At 39.1% G+C, this 21,446-nt stretch overlaps 1 protein-coding gene across 1 annotated transcript; it reads right to left on the reverse strand.

The window, feature by feature from the left end:
* Window positions 1-674: 674 nt before the first annotated feature.
* Window positions 675-21,094, reverse strand: LOC121956344 (major vault protein). Its single transcript, XM_042504507.1, has 17 exons — window positions 20,948-21,094; window positions 17,557-17,735; window positions 14,367-14,562; window positions 13,289-13,412; window positions 12,741-12,872; window positions 12,400-12,494; window positions 10,621-10,857; window positions 9,758-9,883; window positions 7,284-7,493; window positions 6,461-6,696; window positions 6,176-6,373; window positions 4,901-5,045; window positions 4,493-4,704; window positions 3,810-3,926; window positions 3,118-3,244; window positions 2,509-2,697; window positions 675-1,775 (listed from the first exon to the last, which is right to left on the reverse strand). Exons 2-17 carry the CDS (start codon window positions 17,718-17,720, stop codon window positions 1,656-1,658), a joined length of 2,628 nt encoding a protein of 875 aa, XP_042360441.1. The 5' UTR covers window positions 17,721-17,735; window positions 20,948-21,094; the 3' UTR covers window positions 675-1,655.
* Window positions 21,095-21,446: the final 352 nt, after the last annotated feature.

The following is a 21,446-nucleotide window of genomic DNA, read 5'->3' on the forward strand; positions in this document are numbered from 1 at the left end:
TGTCACATCAGTGTTGCTGCAAATCACTGACATATCCCAGACTGGGATCATAAAAAAATCTGCTTTGCATGTATTCTTTTTTTTTTTCATCTAAAAACATAGAGGCACCATGACAAAAACCTGTTAAAGGGTTAAAATTCTGAATATGAATGAACATTTTATGTTTATGATTGGGACTGAAAAAACATTAACTCAATGAAAGTAGAAAATAATATTAATGTATAATATTTTTTTAAAGCTTGATTTTGACTAGTGCATCCATGTGGTGCAGCCATGGCAGAGACGCAGAGATACAGAACACTTGGAAACGCTGACCAATCACAACAGAGTTTTCAGGAGTGGTTCTTAAAGAGACAGGTCCTAAAACTGAGCGTTTCAGTCATACAGTGAATTCAAGTATATTCAAGTGGACAGCATGGGAAAACTGTGTTTTTTTGAACATTAAAGCATGTAAACATGTTCTAGTTGAAACCCAAAAATACAAGTATGAACCTGAAAATGAGCAGAATATTGTACCTCTAACACGTCGTTTACTTTAACACTGGTTCTTGGGGCAAACCAGTGCAATGATGACAAAGCAGCCAGCCTCCAGAAAACAAGCATATTAAGGAAACTGATGAATAAATGTGAGGAATATTAGGCTTTTCTATAAATAAACAGCCGAGACAAAAAAGTGGGCAGCAGCAGCATTTTAATGGCTTCACACAGTTCTTTATGTAGAAACAACAGCACAGTGTAAGGCAGAGAAAGGCAGTCAGACTATTCTATTCTTACATTATTACCACTGCAAAGACAGTACATTTTGACCATGTAAACAAACATCAGCATTAGCCGTTTATTTCTAGTGGACGTAGTGCAAAGCAGGAACAGGAATATTTGAATATTTGGCTGTCAGATTATATGACTAAACTAAACTGTCAGCTTGTTTTGAGGCACATTTCTTCTTCATTTGCATCCATGATTAGTTAAAATGTTTCATCATGGCGCATGACATGTCTTCATGCTGTTTTTCTGTCCAAAACTAAACCTCTGATTCTCATTTTTAAGAGCTCAAAGTGCAAAAGTCCTCCTGGTGGAGGCTGATAAACTGTTTCACTGACATCACAGTGAGGTGATAAAACCGACTATCGGAGGTTGGATAGATTTCAGGTTTAGAAAAGACAGAAAACAGAGAGGATTAGGGCAGTTTTTGTCAGTTTGTATCATGCAGCTTGAGTGTGTCGGCCATTAAGTGTTGTCAGGTGGAAACATAGAGTTGTGAAGTGGAAGAGGAGATTTTGGGTTCATACATTCACAGTCATGTTCGCAAAGATGACGTTAGATGTCTGAAAGATAAAGTGTCTTTGTCTGTTTTTCTTTATAGAATAAAAGTCTGGGCAAACAGTTTTCATTTTTTCAAATCATGGAAATAGTTTTATTTAAGATTTTTTAAGATGCACTACATGTTTTTTTTTTTTTTAACAGATCAAAACAGTGATCACTCAAAGTTGAAATTTAAAGCATCAGCAGTGATCTGGGGGGATATATTTGGGCTCTTCTGATGAAACCATGGAGTGCATCTTAAAATCTGTAGAAGGCACATTGTGTCAGAGAGATGAGCATCTGTTGAGGTTTACTTTTGGACCATATGTTCCCTCTTTTCCGCCTCCTCTTCCTCACTGTCCCTGTCCCGGCAGCGCCCCCAGTAGGCCGTTGGCGGTGGTGAAGAGGTTGATGGGTGATGACCCGTCTGTGATGAGGGTCGACTTCAGGCCCAGAGCCTGCAGCATTTTCACCTGGAGGACAAGAAACAAGACAGTGTTTTTGAAATCGCAACATGCACTTTGAAAATCTGGTGGTGAAAAACTAACTCAGATGGTGGACCTTGACTTTAAAATATTAGTGGCTTAAAGGAAAATTAGTTTTAACTTTTTGCTTCTGGTCCATTTGTCAGACAGAGGACATAACTGCTCCCCAAAGGAGAAGTCAAAACATCTCAATCCAAACTAAAAACTCACAAGTGCACGTCAGATTAATTCTTTCCAAAGATGGTTTTTGCTATTTTTTGTAGTTCTTATTGCCTTAATGTTTGTTCAAGTGTTGGTTTTTCTAATAATTTGGTTATCTGATGCTATAAAAAGGGGGTTTGACATCATGATTGACAGCTGTGTGTGGTAATCAAGGTGCTTGTGATTAACAGTGCTGCTTGAAATTGATGAGACGAGTGTTTGGACGGGAACTCAATAACACATAAATTGCTCGGTGCAGACTCTGGCTCTAAATGACGTCACCACCAAGATGGCAGCAGCTGTTTCCGGGATATATTGGCTTCATTTTTGCATTATGGGATAAAGTGGAGGCACGTTTTTATAGTTTTTATAGTCAGACTACACAAGATTTTTGAAGACCTCTGGTTGGACTGAGGGAAATTTTCATGGATATTCGGGCGGCGACTAGTGATTATGTTAACTTTTGAATAACCCATAATAATTTAGGCACAACAAGGTGATTAAAGAGTGTAAAATGTACCTGCAGCTCAGGCCCGGCTCTGGCCATCTCCGTCAGCGTGTCGCTGCCTAGACTCTCCACCAGCTTACTGAAGCGCTCGCTCTCGATGTTAGCAAGACTCTTCTGCTTCTCCACCTCCAGACTGTCCATCTGCTTCTTGTAGTTCAGCTCCTGCTCACGAGCCTTTGCCAGCCGCAGGAGCTCCGCCTCCTACACACACACACACACACACACACACACACACACACACACACACACGTTTACAAATTTGTTGTTTTACCTGCCATATATAATCTTAGTAAAAGTCTATTACATGTGGGTTATTTATGACAGAATACAGTGGTGGAAAGTTACTAAGTACATTCATACAAGTACTGTTCCTAAGTACAAGTGTGAGATACTTCATACTACTTCATACTAACACACAACCACATATCAAAGGGACATTTTTTAATTTTTACTACTATACATTTGTTTGATAATTTTAGTTACTTTGCAGATCAAGATAATTAATTATTATTACTATTTTATTTCATTTCATGGCATGGGATTTTTCACATTACTATTCCTTCCACCTCTGCTGTACAGGGAGTTTTTTGTTACAAGGTGAAAGACGATTTGTGCACGTACCGCCTCGATCCTCTGAGCTTCAGCCTTCAGTTTGGCCTCGTTGACTGCCGCCTCTCCCTGAATGCGAGCTGCCTCTGCCCGAGACTGAGCCTCAGCCTTCGCAGCTCCTGTGCTCTCCACCGCAGCACTGAAACACACAGAGGCAGGGTTAATACACAGGTGGGAGAAGTATTCAGATCTTTTACTCAACTACGTAATACCACAGTAAATACAAAACAAAGGAACGGTAATGCATTCAGATTCTTACTTTACCCTTTGAAACCTGAGCAAATTGGCTAGATTTCTTTCAAAAACACAGGAAGAAGGCAAAGAGCATCTTAACAATCAACTGCCCAAAAATTAGCAAGAAATTAGTAAACAGCTAATTTTCAAGTCAGTTCCTTGTGACCTTTTATTTTTTTTTTCTTTCATAATTTTGCTGACATTTCTTGCCATGTTGCTCATTGCCTTTTTCCCATGGTCAAGAAAAATAAAAAACAAAACAAAACTAATTTTCTCAAGTTCAAAAGGTGTGAATGCTTGAAAAAGACATCTGAACGCAGCACAACAAAACTGATGTTGAGCCAGCTTCTAAAGGGTTAAATATAGAAAAGTGTTAGCATCAAAATAAATAAAACATATATCAATAGTTTTCCTTGCTCAGAGCTCGTTATTTGGCTGTCAAACTGGGGTAGGAGTGACCCTGTGGGTACCTGAGGGCCTCCAGCTCCAGCAGCTCCTTCCTGGCCCTCTCAGCCTCGGCCTGGTCGTTGATCTTCTGCCTCTCCAGCTTACCCCGGGCCTCCTGCTCCAGGCGCTCTGCCTCGTGCCTGCACACACACAAAACACAGATTTGCGTTTCTTTCTGTGATATATAAAAATGTGCTGGCTGTAGTTTATCAGAAATTCTTCATTCCTCATCTTAAAAGGAAAAATGGTTTCTGAGAGCTTCCAGTCCTTCAGTTTCAGCCTCTGATTCCTCGACCTATGAATCCTCCCACTCCACTGAGTTTACTGATTTTCTATCTTCGTGACATGAAACAGCGGTTTCTCGATTAAAATAAATTTTAAAAAAAATGGCCCACTGAACACTGCGGGTGGACTAATGATTAGATTGAATTTTTCATCTTTTCAGGACTTTTTAAGGAGTCATAATATTATTTCTGAGCACTGGCTTTAGTCCACTAACCAAGGTGACTACACAGTGGATTGGTCAATATGTAGCTTGCTAGCTCACAAGAGACAACATGTAGACATTGCAGTGTGTGTGTGTGAGTGTGTGTGTGTGTGTGTGTGTGTGTGTGTGTGTGTGTGTGTGTGTGTGTGTGTGTGTGTGCGTGTGTGCGTGTGTGTGCGTGTGCGCGTGAGCGTGTGTGTGCATGTGCATGTTTCTGACCTTGCAGCGGCCTCTTGGGAGTTGGTGGTGATCTCGATGGCAAGCTGGACGCTCTTCTGCAGGGCATCTCGTGTCCTCTGGTCGACAGGCTCCACAGACTGGATGTCCACGCTGCTGATCATCAGGTTGTTCTGGCTGAAGCGAAGGTTGGGACGAACCGCCAGCTTCTCATCGAACCCGAACACCGCCGAGCAGATGATCCGATTTGAGTTCTTCAAACAAGACAGAACAATAGATGATGAGTAAAAATATCTTTGCTTTCATGTAAAGTAGAACTAAGTACTGTAATTGAAAAAAATGGTATATTCTTTTTCTCTCATTGTAAATCTTACTTTTACTCATGTCAGAGGAAATATTGTACTTCAACATTGTAAAAGAAAACAGAACAGAGGATGGTGAAATCTGAACCTTGTGGAAATCATCAAACTGCACGGAGGCGACGGCTCCTCTGACTCGGGAGGCGATGGCTTTGCAGGAGTCCCCGACAAAGTCAGGAACTGAAAACAGAGCTGCTGCATCAGCAGGGTCCACTGGAAACTTGACATCAAAGTGCCTGCAGAGAAGGAGGAAGAGGGATCACATTCAGAAACATTAAAAATAATATAGAAAAAAATATCACAAAACACGAAGGAGTATACAGAGGAGAGAAGCAGGAGAGAGGTGACTTCAAATTAAACTGGAAATTTTCAATTGAAGTACTTTTGCATGCACACAAACAAACCGATATGTGTCACATACACTTGTTAAAACACAAAAGCATTTCATTTAAATTGTAAATGTGGAAACTCTGCCTTTGTGTACTTGCTTACTGTATTAACTGACATGGAGCTTTCAACAGAGATGTATTTGTGTAACATTTGGAACTTCTGCTTCCCTTCAGCTTAGAGACGGCTTCCAGTTCCCTTTAGCTCTGGTTAAGTTTATACGTTCCCTGAGCATAGAGTTAGCTTCTAGTTCCCTTTGGCTTAGAGACAGCTTCCAGTTCCCTTAAGCCTAGAGACAACTTCAAGTTCCCTTTAGCTTAGAGACAGCTTCTAGATCCCTTAAGCTTAGAGTGATCTTGTAGTTCCCTTTAGATTAGAGTCATGTAGTTACTTTTAACTTAGTTAGCCTCTAGTTCTCTTAAGCTTAGTGTTAGCTTCTAATTTCATGTAGTCCAGTGTAAGCTTCTAGTCCTTTTTGGCTTAGAGTTAGCTTTTAGTTCCCTTGAGGTTAAAGCCAATTTTTAGTTCCCTTAGACATACTGTATCTTCTGGTTCCTTTTAGCTTGTAGTCAACTAGTTCCCTTGAGAATAGTTAGCATGTAGTATCATTTAGTTTATAGGCAGTTTCTTGTTCCATTAAGGGCAAGCATCTGAGTCAGCTCTGAGTTCCCTTTAGCTACTAGAGTTAAATACTTTTCTGGTGATTGCCATGAAATCACCTTTGTTTTTTTATTGTATTTTTAGCAGTTTTAAACTTAATATCATAATATTATTTGAGGACCACAGCTTTATTGCTAAAATATTCTTCTAAACTACGCCAAAAAAACTAAATTTAAGCATTTTCTCCTCACTTATCAATAACAGCTCTTTTATCGTTTCGTAACCACCCGAGCTTTCATCTCTCATGGCCATGTGTTTCTTGAGTCTAGCCTCTATGTGTGCTGAGCGCAGCCTCTGCCAGGTGTCGTGTTGCAGGTACCAGTTGTAGGAGAGCTGCAGCTGCAGGCGGGCGTGGTCGGCCGTCTCGATGGTGATGATGTCGGTGAAGAAGTCGGGCCCCAGCAGGAGGCAGATGGCCTTAATGACATTGGCCCTCTTTGGTTTGTCTCCGGACAGCGACAGCACGGTGAACTGCTCATCAGGCCCCAACATCACCCTCTCTGGTCCGAACACCACCCTGAAGACAAGACCACAAGACCACCCGCACGTCAGCTCATCATTTGCAGATCACATCTCTCCATCAGTGCAGGAAACTGAGCCCCACCTGGCTTTCTTCTCTCTGTAGTCGTAAACCTGGACTGCAGCGTTGTGTGGGACCCTGTAGGACACCACTCTGGTCTTGTCCCTGGGCCGAGCCTCTCCGGTTCTGGTTCGGTCCGAGCGGTCGGCCAGTGGATCCAAAGGAGAAGCCAGCAGGGCCTCCACATTGGGAGGAAGCTCCTTCTGCCACAACTCCTCATTGTGAGTCAGCATGTAAGTGTGACCGATCACAGCACGCACCTGAGAGGCAGCAAGACACTGATGGTGAGCTGGACTCATCGCTGAGGAGGGTTCTTATTCTCAAACCACAAGTAAATCAATAATTATATTCTGTTGACTTATTCATGAACATATTTGATTTTTTAGGAAGGAAGTTTAGGCATCTGAGAAAGGGGAATGGAGTAAGCTAAACCTTAAGTCTCGTCCGAACACATGATGAATTTTCGAAGATGTGATATCAAGTCAGAGCAACAACAACTTTTTATAGGTGACTGAGTTTGATAAGGTGATTGATTTGATCTTACTCAGTTTGTCATAACTGAGTAAGATCAGGCGTAACATTTGTCTTAGGCCACCGAAGTCTAATCAGTTCATAATGAAGTGGATGTTTGTGCCAAAACTGAAGAAATTCCCTCAAGTCTTGAGATGTCCAATCAGGACAATGGGATGAAAAAAAAAACAAAAAAACATAATGCCTCTGCTAACGGTTATCACCGATGTAGAGGTATCATAAAAAGCAGAAAATCCTTACAAAGAACATCTCTACACAGAACTCAATTCCAAAGATACAGCAGTGATTTCCTTTAAAAACAGTAACTGAATGGTACTTTTCCAGTTTTGATGTCCCTGACGTAGATGCCCTCATTCTCGTCCAATGGGATGGCCTGACGTTTCAGCAGCACCTCCACAGCGGCGGGGGGGACGTACTCAATAGGACCCCTTAGCATCCAACGGTCTCCGGGGCGACGGAGGATGCCGCTCCTTCGTGAGCGCTTCGCCCGCTCCTCCATCAGTTCCTCCTCCTCTTCCTCTAGGCCCTGGCAGAGAGAATGGCGAAGGTGGAGGAGGGAGAGAAGGGTTAGCGTGGCGATGCATTGGAGCGGTGGAGGACAGGGAGGAGAAGAAGGCAGGGGAGAAGGAGGAGGTGGGGGAGAGGGAGGAGGCGGAGGAGAGGGAGGAGGACGATGAGTAGATAAGGGAGATGGAGAGGGACACTGAGAGGAAAATGAAAACCAAAGTGGAAGAAATTTTAAAAGGAGGAAGAAAACAAAAGGTGGAGGGAGAGAAAATGGAGAGATGGCAGGGTTCGATTCAAAGGAAAGAAGGGAGAGAAGGAGAAGAACAGAGAGAAAAGAAGATGGTGTAGTGAAGGACAGGACCATGTCAGTCCTTAAACATCTGACACTAAAAACCTCATAAAGTTAACCCTTTGAAACCTGGAGAGATGTCACTTCTCTTGTGCTGCTTTCAGATGCCTATCATGAGTATTTACACCTCTGAGCAAATTGGTGTGATTTCTTTCAAAAACATTTGAAAACAGGCAATTAGCAACTTAGTGAGATATGTTCCACAAATTGCAAGAACTTTGGAGATTTAGAAAATATTTTTTTAAAAATAAGGGGAAAAAAAATATATTTTTAAGTAATTTACCCTGGCCATATCCTTGTTTGTTTGTTTTTAAACTTTCTTTTATTTTTATTTAATATTTATTTTATTTGTTTTACTAATTTCCCGGTAATTTTCTTGTACTTTTTACTAATCTTTGGATAATTTCTCATTTTGTTGTTAATTGCCTTTTTCCCATGTTTTTCCCCATGTATCACAGTATTACAGTATACCAGGGTATTAAGAAATCCAGTATGAATGTTTTTCCATACTTTTATAAATACAGGCCGTTTCTTTTTATTCAGCTCATTGTATGCAGTGCACAGCATGCACCACCAGAGCTCAGTCTGGTGATACAGGCAGTTGAGCTGAAAGACACAGTGACACCTAGTGATCCAGGGAGAAGTTACAGGCCTATAAACAGCCAGTGACCAGCAATGGCAGAGGGAGACCATGGGCAATAACGGCATGTTTTTTTTGGTTTTTTTTGTTTTTTGTTTTTTTATATCTAACATAGTGAATTAAGGATTTATTTTGACCAAACCCGAGCTGGAACAGTGGACTTATTAACTAGATTATTAAACCGCACACTTATACCATCATATATCATATGAAGGTATAAAATACAACATACCGCCCATGTCTACTTGGAAGGGTGGTTTCTTGGGTGTCGCTGTATAGATACAAATGTTGTCAGGGAGTTTATAACCAGTCAAACTCTGTACCTTCTGGCTAAGGAAAAAGTGTAACAAGATTTTAAGAAACTTTACAGCAGCTGACCCAATCGTGGTGTGTCTTCAAAATCCTTAACACTAAACTCTATTTCCTTTTCTCAGAAATACCTGCAATACTGCAGCAGAGCACACCCCAAACCACACCAATCACTGATGTTAGGTGTGGTTAAAGCTGCATAAGACTTTAGACTTTCAACCAGAGGGCAGAGACACACCTCTGAGTTCTCACTTCATACCATGCTGAAAAGACCTGCAGCAAACCTTTCTTCTGGACACACCTCTACATGACAATGAAGTTTGTTTTTGTTCTTACTTTTCTGTGATCAACCGGTTGCACAAGACGAGCTTCACAAGCCATAGCAGTTAAAATGAAAGAAGTCTGAATTGGCTTAAATACACTTGATCCTCCCTTCATTCCTTTCCACTCCAGTGACTCCCTCAATGTAAAGACCAATGCAGAAACAAAAATGGACATATACAAAAAGTCTGATGTGTTTGTTCAAGATGTAAAGGAGCTCTTGTTGCAGCACCATCAATCATGCTGATTTATGGTTATGTTTTATTAGTGTAAAGATAAGCATGAAGCGGTGAGGGGTGTGGCGTTGTGGCCATGTCCACCTGTCACTTTGGTTAATGTTTGTGCAGCAGGGTAAAGAGTTAAAGAGCGGTGTGAAGGTGAATATAAATCAGAAGAAGTGGCATTTAATAAACATGCACCAAATGATACCTGAGCACTCTGATGTGAGTTATTTTGTGGTTGTTGTGTAACAGCGTGGTATCATCTGCGTATGGCTTGACCAGGTAAATGTACTGAAATGAAATATCACTGTGCTCTGGCTAGGTTTTTATCAACATATAGTATGTAAAGGGCAAAATATCAGACTACTTCTGTACTGGGCTGCTTGTGTTGCCATGGCGCCCTTTATGTTAATCAGCCGCACTGCTGCAATTTCTCTCCTCACCTCCTCGGTGTCAGTGAACGCCTCCACAGCTCTCAGCACCAGACCCTCCTCCTCTGACAGCACGTACACGTCCTGAATGCCCTGTTCAAGTCGCTCACCCGGCTGCAGGAAAAATGAGCGCTCACCCTGACAGGGAGAAACAAAAAAAAAAGTTATCAGAATATCAGTATGTATAATTAATATATTATTGCAAAACAGAAGTTGCAGTTTTACAAAGCAAAAATACCCATTAGAAACAACACAAAATATTCTGTAAATTTGTTGATTTCAAGAGAAAAAAACAAAATTGGAATGGAGTACGCTAAAATGATCTAACCTTAAAACTAGTAAGAAAACAGACTGTAAGCCTATTTAGTTTTTTCAAAGAAATTAATTTTAAGAAACTCAGCTTAATGATCCTTCAAAGTGGATGATTTGATTTTAAAGTCACAACAGTTTATTGTAAAAAAAACCTACAAAGAAAGCTCTTAAAATGATACACACAGAAGCTACAACATCCCTTAATAATGCATTAACTTGAAAATGTGTCTTCAGCAGTATAGGAATCAGCCACTTTTGTATGTATTTTGGAGTTCTGTTAAAACAAAAATACAAAAAATATGATTGCTCCAATTCCACAAGCTGAAAGTTTTTTATTATTGATTTTAACTTATTATAAAGGATGTGGTGAAAAGCATGCCTCAATTCGCTACATTTTTTGTTTTGCAAAATGTTCTGGGAAGAAATAATTACAAAAAAATGAAAAAAATGAAAAAATAATGGAATTTGTATATATAGTTGAATACCAACAAAAAAATTAATTAGACCACGGAGGTTCTACGAGTTTAGTGAAGAGATAATTTAGGATCGATGGTTCTCCTCACCTTCACCACCCTCTTCTGTCCCAGCTGAGGTTTCCCATCAGGTCCGACCGGGTCCAGGATCACACAGTACTGTCTGCTGCTCAGAGTGGTCACTTCTACAACCCCTACCACCTCCTCCGCCACAGAGGGGATGTGAGCCTCCCTGTCCGCCATGGTGACGAGCCATTCCTCCCCTGTGCGGCGGTCCCGACCTCCGGAGTCTTTAAAGGGCCGCAGGGCACGAACATGAAGCGCTTTCTGATGAGACAAGTGAAGACTAAATTAGTTCAGACATCAGATTTTCTGTATGTTTTCAGGATTTTCTGCAGCCGACATTTTTTTGAACTGTTTAAGTATTGTAATGCTTCTTTACACTGCACGGGTTTGGTTTGTTCCAGGTGAACACTGACACTTGGAAGAGAAATAAATTTGGTGTAAAGCTTAGTGATGTTTGTCCAGCTTGCACCAGATGTCAATATAACTTCGGAAAGACATTGGACTCTTACGTTGGACAGACTTCGAATTTTGGTTGGATTAAAAAATGGGTCGACAACATTTTAAATGACTAATGACGTTAGATTTTGTTCTCTTTATGACTAAATGTTGTTATTCAACATCAAGATGACGTTGGCTTGAGACATTTGATAGATGCTGGATTGTGGTTACCAATCAATATCTTAAAACCAACAAAATTTCATCACAACCTAAATTCAACTAAATATCAATCTCTAATGCTGTTGGTGGCTAGTTGGGAAGATGGACAAACACAAAAAAAGGACACTCCCGAAACCTGATTGCACATCTGACAGCCTCAAAACTGATATCCAACAATCTGACCAGGATTGAGACCAAGACTTTCTAAGACCCATTTGTGTGACATAAACCTGCAAGATGGCTGTTGTTGGACAGTTTATAGAGAGGTAAATAAGTAAGTGCACTTTATTTATAGAATTACAAGGTGCTGTACAGTGCAAACAATGAAAGGTATGAAGAGGGCAAATACAGAAGTCAGACACATAAAACAATATAACTTACAGAGGGCAAACACCTGTTACAGGGCAAAGTGCGCATGAAACAGGTTTTTACAGAAACCTTTTTTTAATAGAATACGGTCTCAAAGAGTGGGAGTAGTCTCTTTTTGTTTTAAGCCTCGATTTCAGGACAGCCAGTGGGGCCATGGTCAGAAAACCAGTGTGATCCCAGTGTGGATAGGGGACACAAAAAATCAGAGATACAAAAAGGCACCAGTTCATGTAGTGTTTTAGGAGCAATTAAAAGAATTATGAAATCTACTGCATTCTGAGGGTTACCAATAATGATTGGCCAACTCTGGTGATATGTGTGACCCACTTTGTGCATAGTGGGAGGCTGCCACAAACAGAATTTATATATTTGAAGCTGGACCATTCATTAGGAGCGCTATTAAAAATATATATATACTGTTAATTTATTAATTTCATCACACTCTTGGAGTGCAGACCATACTGTGGGCACAGACGGAGCAGCAGAACGTCGGGCACCGTTGATTTTGCAGGAACTAAAGGTTTGCATTCACTGGCACAGCTGCTCCTCTCATTAATTGATCTTATGAGCTCTAAACTGATTGACAGATCAATTATCCACCCCATGAGTCACAAACTGCTGCTGAGGAAAAAAAAAGAGCTCATGGAAAGCTCCACCTGTGCTACGTTCACTGACTTGCAAAAGCCTTGCAAAAGTATTTAGGGAGGGGACACAGAATGATACTAAAATAGGATTCAGAAGACATTTATGGGGAGAAATTGGTGAGGGCTGACTCACCTTGTCAGTCAGGATGAAAGCGTTCACAATATCGATGACTTCTTCATGGGCACCAGGAAGGTACGCTCCAACTTTGCTGACCAGCCACTCCTCACCTGAAACAAAGCACTTGATTTAAAGAAGTACGCAAAAATCATTATGTGATTTAAACCTTCAGTATATTTTTGTAAAGAGCCTTTGAATATATAAAGTGTTATGAGAACTTATAAAACAAAGGAACAAAATCAGAAACATCTGTCAGCAAGAGAATGACTTCATATTTCTTAAAAAAGTGCATCCAGGATTTTTATGTCGGGACTGTTGAAGTGAAGACACCATGAACAATGAATTTTACAAGTTACCTGTGACCCTGCGGACGCCCCCTCTGTCCACTCCTTCCTTGCGAGCTCTCAGTCTGATGGCCTGGTTCTCTCTGATCACTGTGGCCTTGATGGTCTCCAGCACCACAACCTCCTTCTTTGGAATATACGTCCCTGCAAGAAGAACACAGTTCGCACGCCTCAATTACGAATTTTCGCATTTGCCACAAACACATTGCATCAAGTCAACCCACAGAGCTGATTTACAGGTCCAACAGTCTCATTTATTTATTCATCTTTAGAAATTTAAAGGGACACTTCTTGAGATTCCTCATCTCATTTTACATGGACATTGTAAACTATATGGAATCATGAAGAGTAAAATATATAAAATTAACAAAGAACTGGAAAAAAATGAAACATTGCAAACAGATGGCCCTAAATAGTAGAAGAAAAAAAAGATTAATTTAAAGCTAAAATATTTCTGTTTTTTTATTATTTTGACAGTTTTCTCCAACCTTTTCTTAAACTTTAATATTAATGTCTGATCACAGATATGTCGGATGTATTTAGTATTTATTAAAACATACCTGGTCCTTCAAACAGCCACTCGTCTCCGGCCACCCTCTTCTCTTCTCCTTCCTCCTCAAAGTCCAGCAGAGCCTGAAGACGCAGCGCCGTGTCGGGATACACGATCTGCAGTGGAGACACGTCCTGGAACACAAATACTGCATGTTAGATATGTTAAATATGTCTCCAATAACCAAGAACAACATACTCTTCTGTTATTAAACTGTAAAGATATTATTTCTTATATTAAAAAAACAATAAGTAAAGACCATGACATTAATTTGATCTTTTATATTTGTGATATTCTCCATTCAAGACAGTACATTAATAAAGCGGCATTTCCCTGTCCCTCTGCCTTTAATTTTTTTCCCTCATAAATAATCTTTTTTTTTTTTTTTTTTTTACTGAGAATTGTTTTTAACACAATGTGTATGGAAAATGGAATAAAATGTGGCAAGCATGCATCTCTAGGTATGAAAAAACAAAACATGATATAAATACAGAATACCTGTGTTACAATGGTATTTAAAAAAATCTGACTTAGTTTTCAGAGTCATATACATCTCAAATGAAAAAAACTTTAAAGATAAAGCTGTTATTTATCTTAAAAATACAACCAAGTGGAGACTGTGTGATTTGTTGTGTCTCTTCTCCTCCTTTAAATAATTTTAACATAAATAACGACAGTAACAATTTTATTCTTAACAACAGTTTTTAACTCAATATGGTTGAGGAAAATTGGGAGAAAAAGTATATAATGTATTGCTGAATATTTTCTGTTGCTTAGATTTTTCATAAAAATACTAAGAATCAGTATGTTCAGCAACAAAGAACAAAGTGCTCTTCTGTTATTAAACCTCAGTGATTTTATAGTAATGTCATGTTAAAAATACATTTAAAAAATTAAACATGTTGTTAATTGTATCTGTTAAAAGAATGGACATTTCTCCTTTAAATGCTTATAATTTTAAATATAAAAGTTACAGAAAAAAACAATAATAATAACTTTAAAATATATAAGTTGTTTTTCTTGAGCCACATCAAAGACAAATGTTCGTCTCCTCATGATGAACCTAACAGAACGGGTTTCTGACTGACCTGCTGGATCTCCTCTCCGGGGTACAGGGGGAACGGGTCCTGGGTCAGGCGGATCTCCAGGTCAGCATGCCGGAGTTTGGCCTGACCTGACTGGTCAAAGAGGACCTGATTGTCATCATCTCGGGCCACGGGGTTCATGACCACACAGTAGTGACGCGGTGGCACCATGATCATGCGGACCGGCATAAACAGCACTCTGAGGAAGAGAAGAGGAAGTCAATACTCTGAATACCTTTAAAAAATACATATAACACCATTATTACATTAACAATCAATACTTAAAAAGGCTCTTTATTCTGTAAGAACTGTTATGGTGAAATGCTGAGTGGATATGTCATTTTTTTAAAATACTTTTTTAACTGAAAACAGTTAATTTATTCTGTGCAACTGTGGAAAATACATTTTAAATAAATACTTTTTCAGTCCAGTGTGTAAGATTTAGTGCCATTTAGTGTTGAAGTAACAGACTGCCAATGTGAAACCTCAAATGGCCCAATATAGAACCAGTGCTTGGTTTGTCCATTCTGGGCCGCTGTAGAAACAACATGGCGGACTCTGTAGATGAGGACCCACTCCCCAAGTAGATATAAACAGCTCATACTAATGTAACAAAAACAAGACAGCTCTTATTTTTGGTTTATTATAAACTAATGAAAGCATAGTTAGGAATATTAAAACATTTCTGTCAGAAGATGCCCCTAAATCCTAAACACTGGACCTTTAAAAGGTAGAAGGTAAATTTATGCGTCATTTTTAAACAAAGTTTAACAAACAAAATTACATTAAAATAAATAAAATAATAAAATAAATGTATATATTATCATAAGTCTTGTTTTTTCCTGGTTTTGAAGTCTGTATTGCAGTAAACTGATGTAATTCTCTAAACTTAGCAGTTCTATTATTTGCGTTTAACACTTTGAGACTGAGGCAGCATGGCTTGATGTCTTTCAAAAACTTAGGTAAAGAGCAATGAGAAACTTCAGAGGAAATGACTCAAAAATTTGCAAAAAAAAAAAAAGTTAAAGAACATCCACATGAAAATTAGAAAAAAAGAAACTTCATACAACGTAAAAGGAAAAAAAAAGGAAAAAAAAAGGAAAAAATGCTTGAAAATAACAATAATACTTGTGAAGGTGTTTTAACACAGCACAGAAAAGTGATGTTGATCCAAGTTTTCAAAGGGTTAACCATTTAGTCACTACAACCACATTACTGATGATTAAAATCATATTGTGTGAGTAGTTTGTGAAAGCAACCCTAGAATATTCTCACAATCTCAATATTGAGGAATTTGGTAAAAAAAATGTGTTTTTCTCTCTATCACCCAGCCTTATTTGATTAATTTTTTTACTCATTGAAGAAACTTTTCCATTGTTACTATTTGCTGATCTGTTCACTTTAATGTGATTGGAAACTGAACATCTTTGGCTTTTTATTCATTCTACACTCGACATTTAAATTACACAAAGTCTCTTTCCATCTAGGAGAGAGAATCAGTGACTACAGTAAATGCATCCAGCCAAATCAATAATGTAATCAATTCTCAGTCACATGGTGTGCTTACAGTGATGTCTTTAAATGCCTCTCTGCAGTTCTCTTCCTATATGAGGGATCAAATCACTGTGAGCGCACAGAGTACATCAGTGTACGATAGTGCTGCTTTTTAAAGGCTTTGATATGTGAGTATCAATACAATCAACAAACAATGATATGTGAGTGTAGTCTGGGAGATCTTGGAGAACAAACTGATAACAGACTGTTCACATTGACAACACACTTACTTAATCACTGTCACACAAAAACAGAGAGACAAAAGTCCTTTAAGCAAACATAAGTGACGAACAGGTTTAATCCGCATTTTTTTTTTACTTTTTGCGAGTCACTGACTGTTATCACAAACACTGATATTCCCCATGAATTTCAATTACAGCAATACTCTGAATTTGACGTGGGTCACGTAAACATTATATTCCATTTAGATATTCCAAATTAGGAAAATTTTCCAAATGTAGCATTTTACAATTAAGACGTGGAATATGCCAGTATTATTCAGGTTTTAGGAGCATTAGTTGGACATGCATACAGTGTGTTCATAATAAACATCTCAATTACTATTATTTTTTTTAACTGCAGTTTGCGACACAGAGCCTTTTGTCTATTTATTGTCAGCTCTGTGTGCCGTCATGGATGCATTGTACACAAACCAACTTGGGAACAGTTTGCAAGGCCCCACTAGAGACGCATGCCTGAGGGAAAAGTCCACATTTTTCATCAGTGGCACAAGCAGCTACAGTAGTTCCGTTTTTCCATATTTTATATTTTTTATATTAGCTTAGTGGGAATAATGGGTCTCATTCAGCAATATCTTTCTTAGATTTTCTTAAATTTGTTCTTGAGAAAGGTCCTAAGAAAAGTCTATATCACACTCATGACACATTTTTACGCTGGGTTCACACTGGATGCGAAAGTGTCCCTTTGTGTCTTTGACACGCAGCTTCTCGTTAACAGCTGTCATGCCGTTCACATCAGGAGTGTATTTTCTCCACGATGGTCAGCAGCAATTCTGCTTCTCTGCTTCTTTCTATCCACACAGAGAGCTGTGTCCCTGCTTGCTTGTGTGTCTGCTCATCTCTCTCCCTCTGTTTAGACACAACTGACAAGCATTCTGGAAGCACTGGATACATATATTTCACATACCATTATCAGCTCATATATATCATATCTAATATATCCTTTCATCAAGGTATGGAGATAGACAGACAGTATATCAGCCAATACATCAATCAGGATTATTGATATATTAATCCTCAGGATTATATTTATCCCTAATATCGGCATCCAGTATCAGTCAGGCTCTAATCTTGTAAAAATATCATAATAATACTTGGCCTTGAAAACAGAAGAAGTCAAGAAAACAGTCTGACCACAAAGTCTTTTGATTTGGCAGCTGTCGTGGAGCTGGCGATCCAAAGCTCCAGAGCAGCTGCTAAATGGACCTGGACGTTAAAACTGTTTGGTCAGAGACATTTGTCACCATGGAAACATTTGGGTGAGGAGTAGCAGCAGAGATGTCGCAGAACATGTCCGCATCCCTTCACATCTTCCTTAATGTCACAATTGACATGTTTAACAGACTTGACGAGAGCACAGGAGTGTGGATGTTTCTGTCAAAAGGGGGATTCTCTCTAACCTCTCATTGTCCTGGCGGATGTAGGTGAGCGGTCCGATCTCCACCCGGGCGATGTTGGTGTTCTGGTCCAGCACATGGATGTAGTGATGAGGCGGGATGCGGATGATGGAGGCCTCCACCAGCGCCTCAAACTCCGGCCCGCGGTTTCCTGCCTTCTTAGACATGATCCAAAATAAACACTGCAGAGAAGAGAGAGAGAGAAGTTTAAAGTTAAAAAGTACAAGAAAATAGTCTACCAATAATGTGTTTTTAATGTGTGGTAAAGTAAAAAGTAGAGATTCAGCTGAAAAAAACGCTTTGACATGTGATCGCTTTAGTTAAAATCAAATCAACTCAACAATCAAAAATTGTGGCCCCTCTCAACCTGGACATGGACTTTTTGAGACCCTCCCCGCTGCAGTCCATCAGGGCCCAAACCTCAAGACTCAAGACCAGTTTCTTATTGCGCAAATAAACCTTTCTCAAAGCATTCTCATTTGTGAGTTATCATTTCTTGGAACAAACTATTTTTCCTTTTTTTCTTTTTTTATTAATAAAGATTATTTTTCAGGCTTTTTGCCCTGATTGACAGGACAGCTAAAGCAGGAAAGGGTGATTTTAAAAAAGTGCAGGGGACAATATTAGACACTACAACATTGTGGGCACATTTCCCATGTGTAGGATATTATTTGAGAATCTGTACTATTTTTGTTTTTTTGGTTTTTTTTGCATTAGCATTGAAAAACTACAAATAACACTCAGCTGTAATGTGAAGGAATACAATTCAAAGGTTGAATATGACTCAGAGAAAAAAGCTGGAGATAAAGGGCAGATGAACTAAAGAAAACTGATGAAACTTGTTTTTCTGACTTTAACTGGAGGAGCATGAACAATGAGCTCGCTGTGAGCTTGACATGAAGGCTGAGAGAAAAATAGCTTTTTAAAACTTTGAGAGCTTATTTTGTCGTAAAATGACAAGACATAGTAAAGCTCAGGCATGCAGCACGCAGACACACCTTCTATACAAAGAAATCACTGTACAAAGTCTGAACAACAATGTCATCACTTTCACACACTCTGCACACACACCGCATAAATGAACAGAAGCTTCTGTCAGCTGGTGGACCCTCCTTTAAAGAACATTTACATTCATCTTAAAGTCTGTTTATTCACTGTGTGACCAAAATTCATCCACAACTATTTTGAGAATTAAGTGATAAATCATTGAAGCCAAACATGTCAAGTTGGAGCTCCTAAAGACCTTTGGGGGCCCTGAGTAGGATTTGGTCTCCCCACCCCTCACAGTAAATACAGTATTTTTTCTGTTCCCCCCAATCCTATGAATGGTTAAACAAACCTAAAATGTAATTTATTTAACTTAAATCACAGGATGTCAAATAATAGCTTGTGAAAATACTTACACCAGTTTGCCTTGACTTTCATTCTCGTCTTGTTCATTCATTTTGTTTAACTTATCATTTTCCTAATACATTGCATAATGTGACATTTTTCCCCTCAGAATTCTGGGAATTGCTTGTTTAATGGAGGATAATACATTACTTATGTAGCCTATATAAAAAGGCCATGTGGTTGAACATTTGTTGATACTTACAGAGACTGTCACCCCAACTTTAAAAAGAACATGATGGGAACTAAAAGAAAAGTTGCTAATGAAAACATCACTAAAACACTGCATTGGTTACACTGTAACATTCTCAGAACCAAAAGTTGCTAGCTGGGTTACTGCTTTATCACTGAAAAAAAAAAAAATCTATTTGTTTTAATTTAAAAATGTAAGTTTCCAGGCTGCCTTGAAATTTTAAGTTGACTGAATTTGAGAAGACAAGTTGAGGCAATTTTGTAATGATTCAACTTGTCTTCTTAAAACTGGCAGCCTGGACAAAAACTTTACTAAATTTAAATAAATACTTTATTTTTACAGTGTGTTCTTTTATTTAAAACTTTCACCGGCTGCATGAATTCAGTCTTTTTTATTTACATAAATAAAACACTGCCACCATAAATCCATGCTGAAAATTCACCAGAATGCAGGAAATGCCGCCTCCCTGGGTCCATAGTTACTGACATGACTGACACTTCGTCGACTTAACAATTATTTATTTAAGATTCTTGGAAAGAGGGTAATAGAATATGCCTTTTAAGATAAATTTCATTCATTTATAATGATCAGTTGCAAACCTAATAATAGTAACCAACAAAATGCAATGTAGAGAAAGAAGTTGCACAGGATTAAAAGGACTGAGCTGAGGATAATGGTGGTTGAACTGATGTGCTAGGATCACAGTTTATTATTATTATGACAATATTTATAATAATAATAATTATTATTATTATTATTATTGTTAAGTAGGACATATCTGTATAATAGTGGCAACTTCAGAGATTTATAATGATTTTTAAAAGCAGATTACAGGGTTAAACTCCTTGTGTGTGGCTCTGTGACTCGCCCATGGCTGGCAGAGGCTTTGAGATATTAGGTGTAGGTTGTGTTATTGATTTAAGTTTTAAGTTATGGATCAGGTTACCCTAAGAAAACCCTGAGTCATATTTCAAACATGGTGTTATGCAAAAAGAAGACAGTCTCAGAAAAACACAGCACACAAAGATGGAAGGTGTTTTCAGGAAGAAGGGAGAGATGGGAGGTGCCTCTGTGTACACTGCTTTGTTCAGTAAAAAGTGCATCAGCTCTGCCCTCTCTGCCAACATCAGACTGCCTGGACTGGTTTTTAACTGCAGGCCTGTTAACAAGAAAAATCTGTTCAGCAGAATGAGCCTTCGCTTGTAAGAGTCATCTCCCTTTTAATGTTATTTACACGCAGTTTTATCTCTTAAAGCACATACAGCGGGCCGGTCAGTTGGTGCAACAGCTAGGCATCTCTAGGCAACTTTTTGTTGATAAACTTGCATGCCCTGGCAAATATCTTACAACCTGACACCAAAGTCCCAGTACGAATATGATACATTTAATGTAACCTTCCTTGTTTTTCAGTGTTCGCGCATGACAGAATACTAAAAAGGCATTCTAGGAATTATTAAGTAGCTGCATTCAATACGGCGTGTAAAATATAGCCCTTGTTTATGATTAAGATCGATTTTAATTAATAAAATCGCTTCACTGAGCGGTCTATTGGTAATGTAGCACTGGTAGAAGAAGGCTATAGGAATTATCGGACACCAGTCGTTAATGTTGAGATTTTTGTTGAATTAAGTTATACTGGATGTATCAGACGCAAGCCGAATTGAAATTAAGCTCCTACTCATTCAAAAAACACCCTCAGTTGTATTCTAACAAGCATGTTTTTTTGCTATTAAGTAAATAAGTTTAAATGTTATGATTTTTGAGCGAAGTTCTGCAGACGCCAGAGGGGTGAAGTACTTCGCGTGCACTTACCTCGAGAGGCTCAGCAGCAGCGTGCAGGCAGCTCAGACGGATCCTGATTCACAGACTCTGGTTCCACTCCTGGGAACTTGTAAAAGAACCAGAGAAGTGCCAGGAGAACCACGAACAACTGGACTTTAATTTGGTGGGCGTGTCTCCTCTGTTATGCTCCCGGAAAAAGAGATCAGGAAGTCACGTGATTTACCGACTATTACTCTCAGTGCTGCAGAGATGCGTCACAGTCAGATGGTATAATAGATCCTTATACATTTGACACATAGACACAGGCGTTTATAGAAATCTTGTTACTGTCATTAATGTCGTGAAAAGTGTCACATTACTGTGGGGAATCCTTCCATTGAAGCGCCGAGTCCCTCTGAAGGGTTAATGCAAAGGAAACGGCGACACCTAGTGGTCATTTATGGTGTCGTACTTGATTTGAATGCTGCAACAGTGAACCAATATGCCGCATATAACTCAATTAACTGCCCGGAGCCAAAGGTTCATTAAT

The sequence above is a fragment of the Plectropomus leopardus genome, chromosome 17, assembly GCF_008729295.1.
Source record: "Plectropomus leopardus isolate mb chromosome 17, YSFRI_Pleo_2.0, whole genome shotgun sequence".
Lineage (NCBI taxonomy): Eukaryota > Metazoa > Chordata > Actinopteri > Perciformes > Serranidae > Plectropomus > Plectropomus leopardus.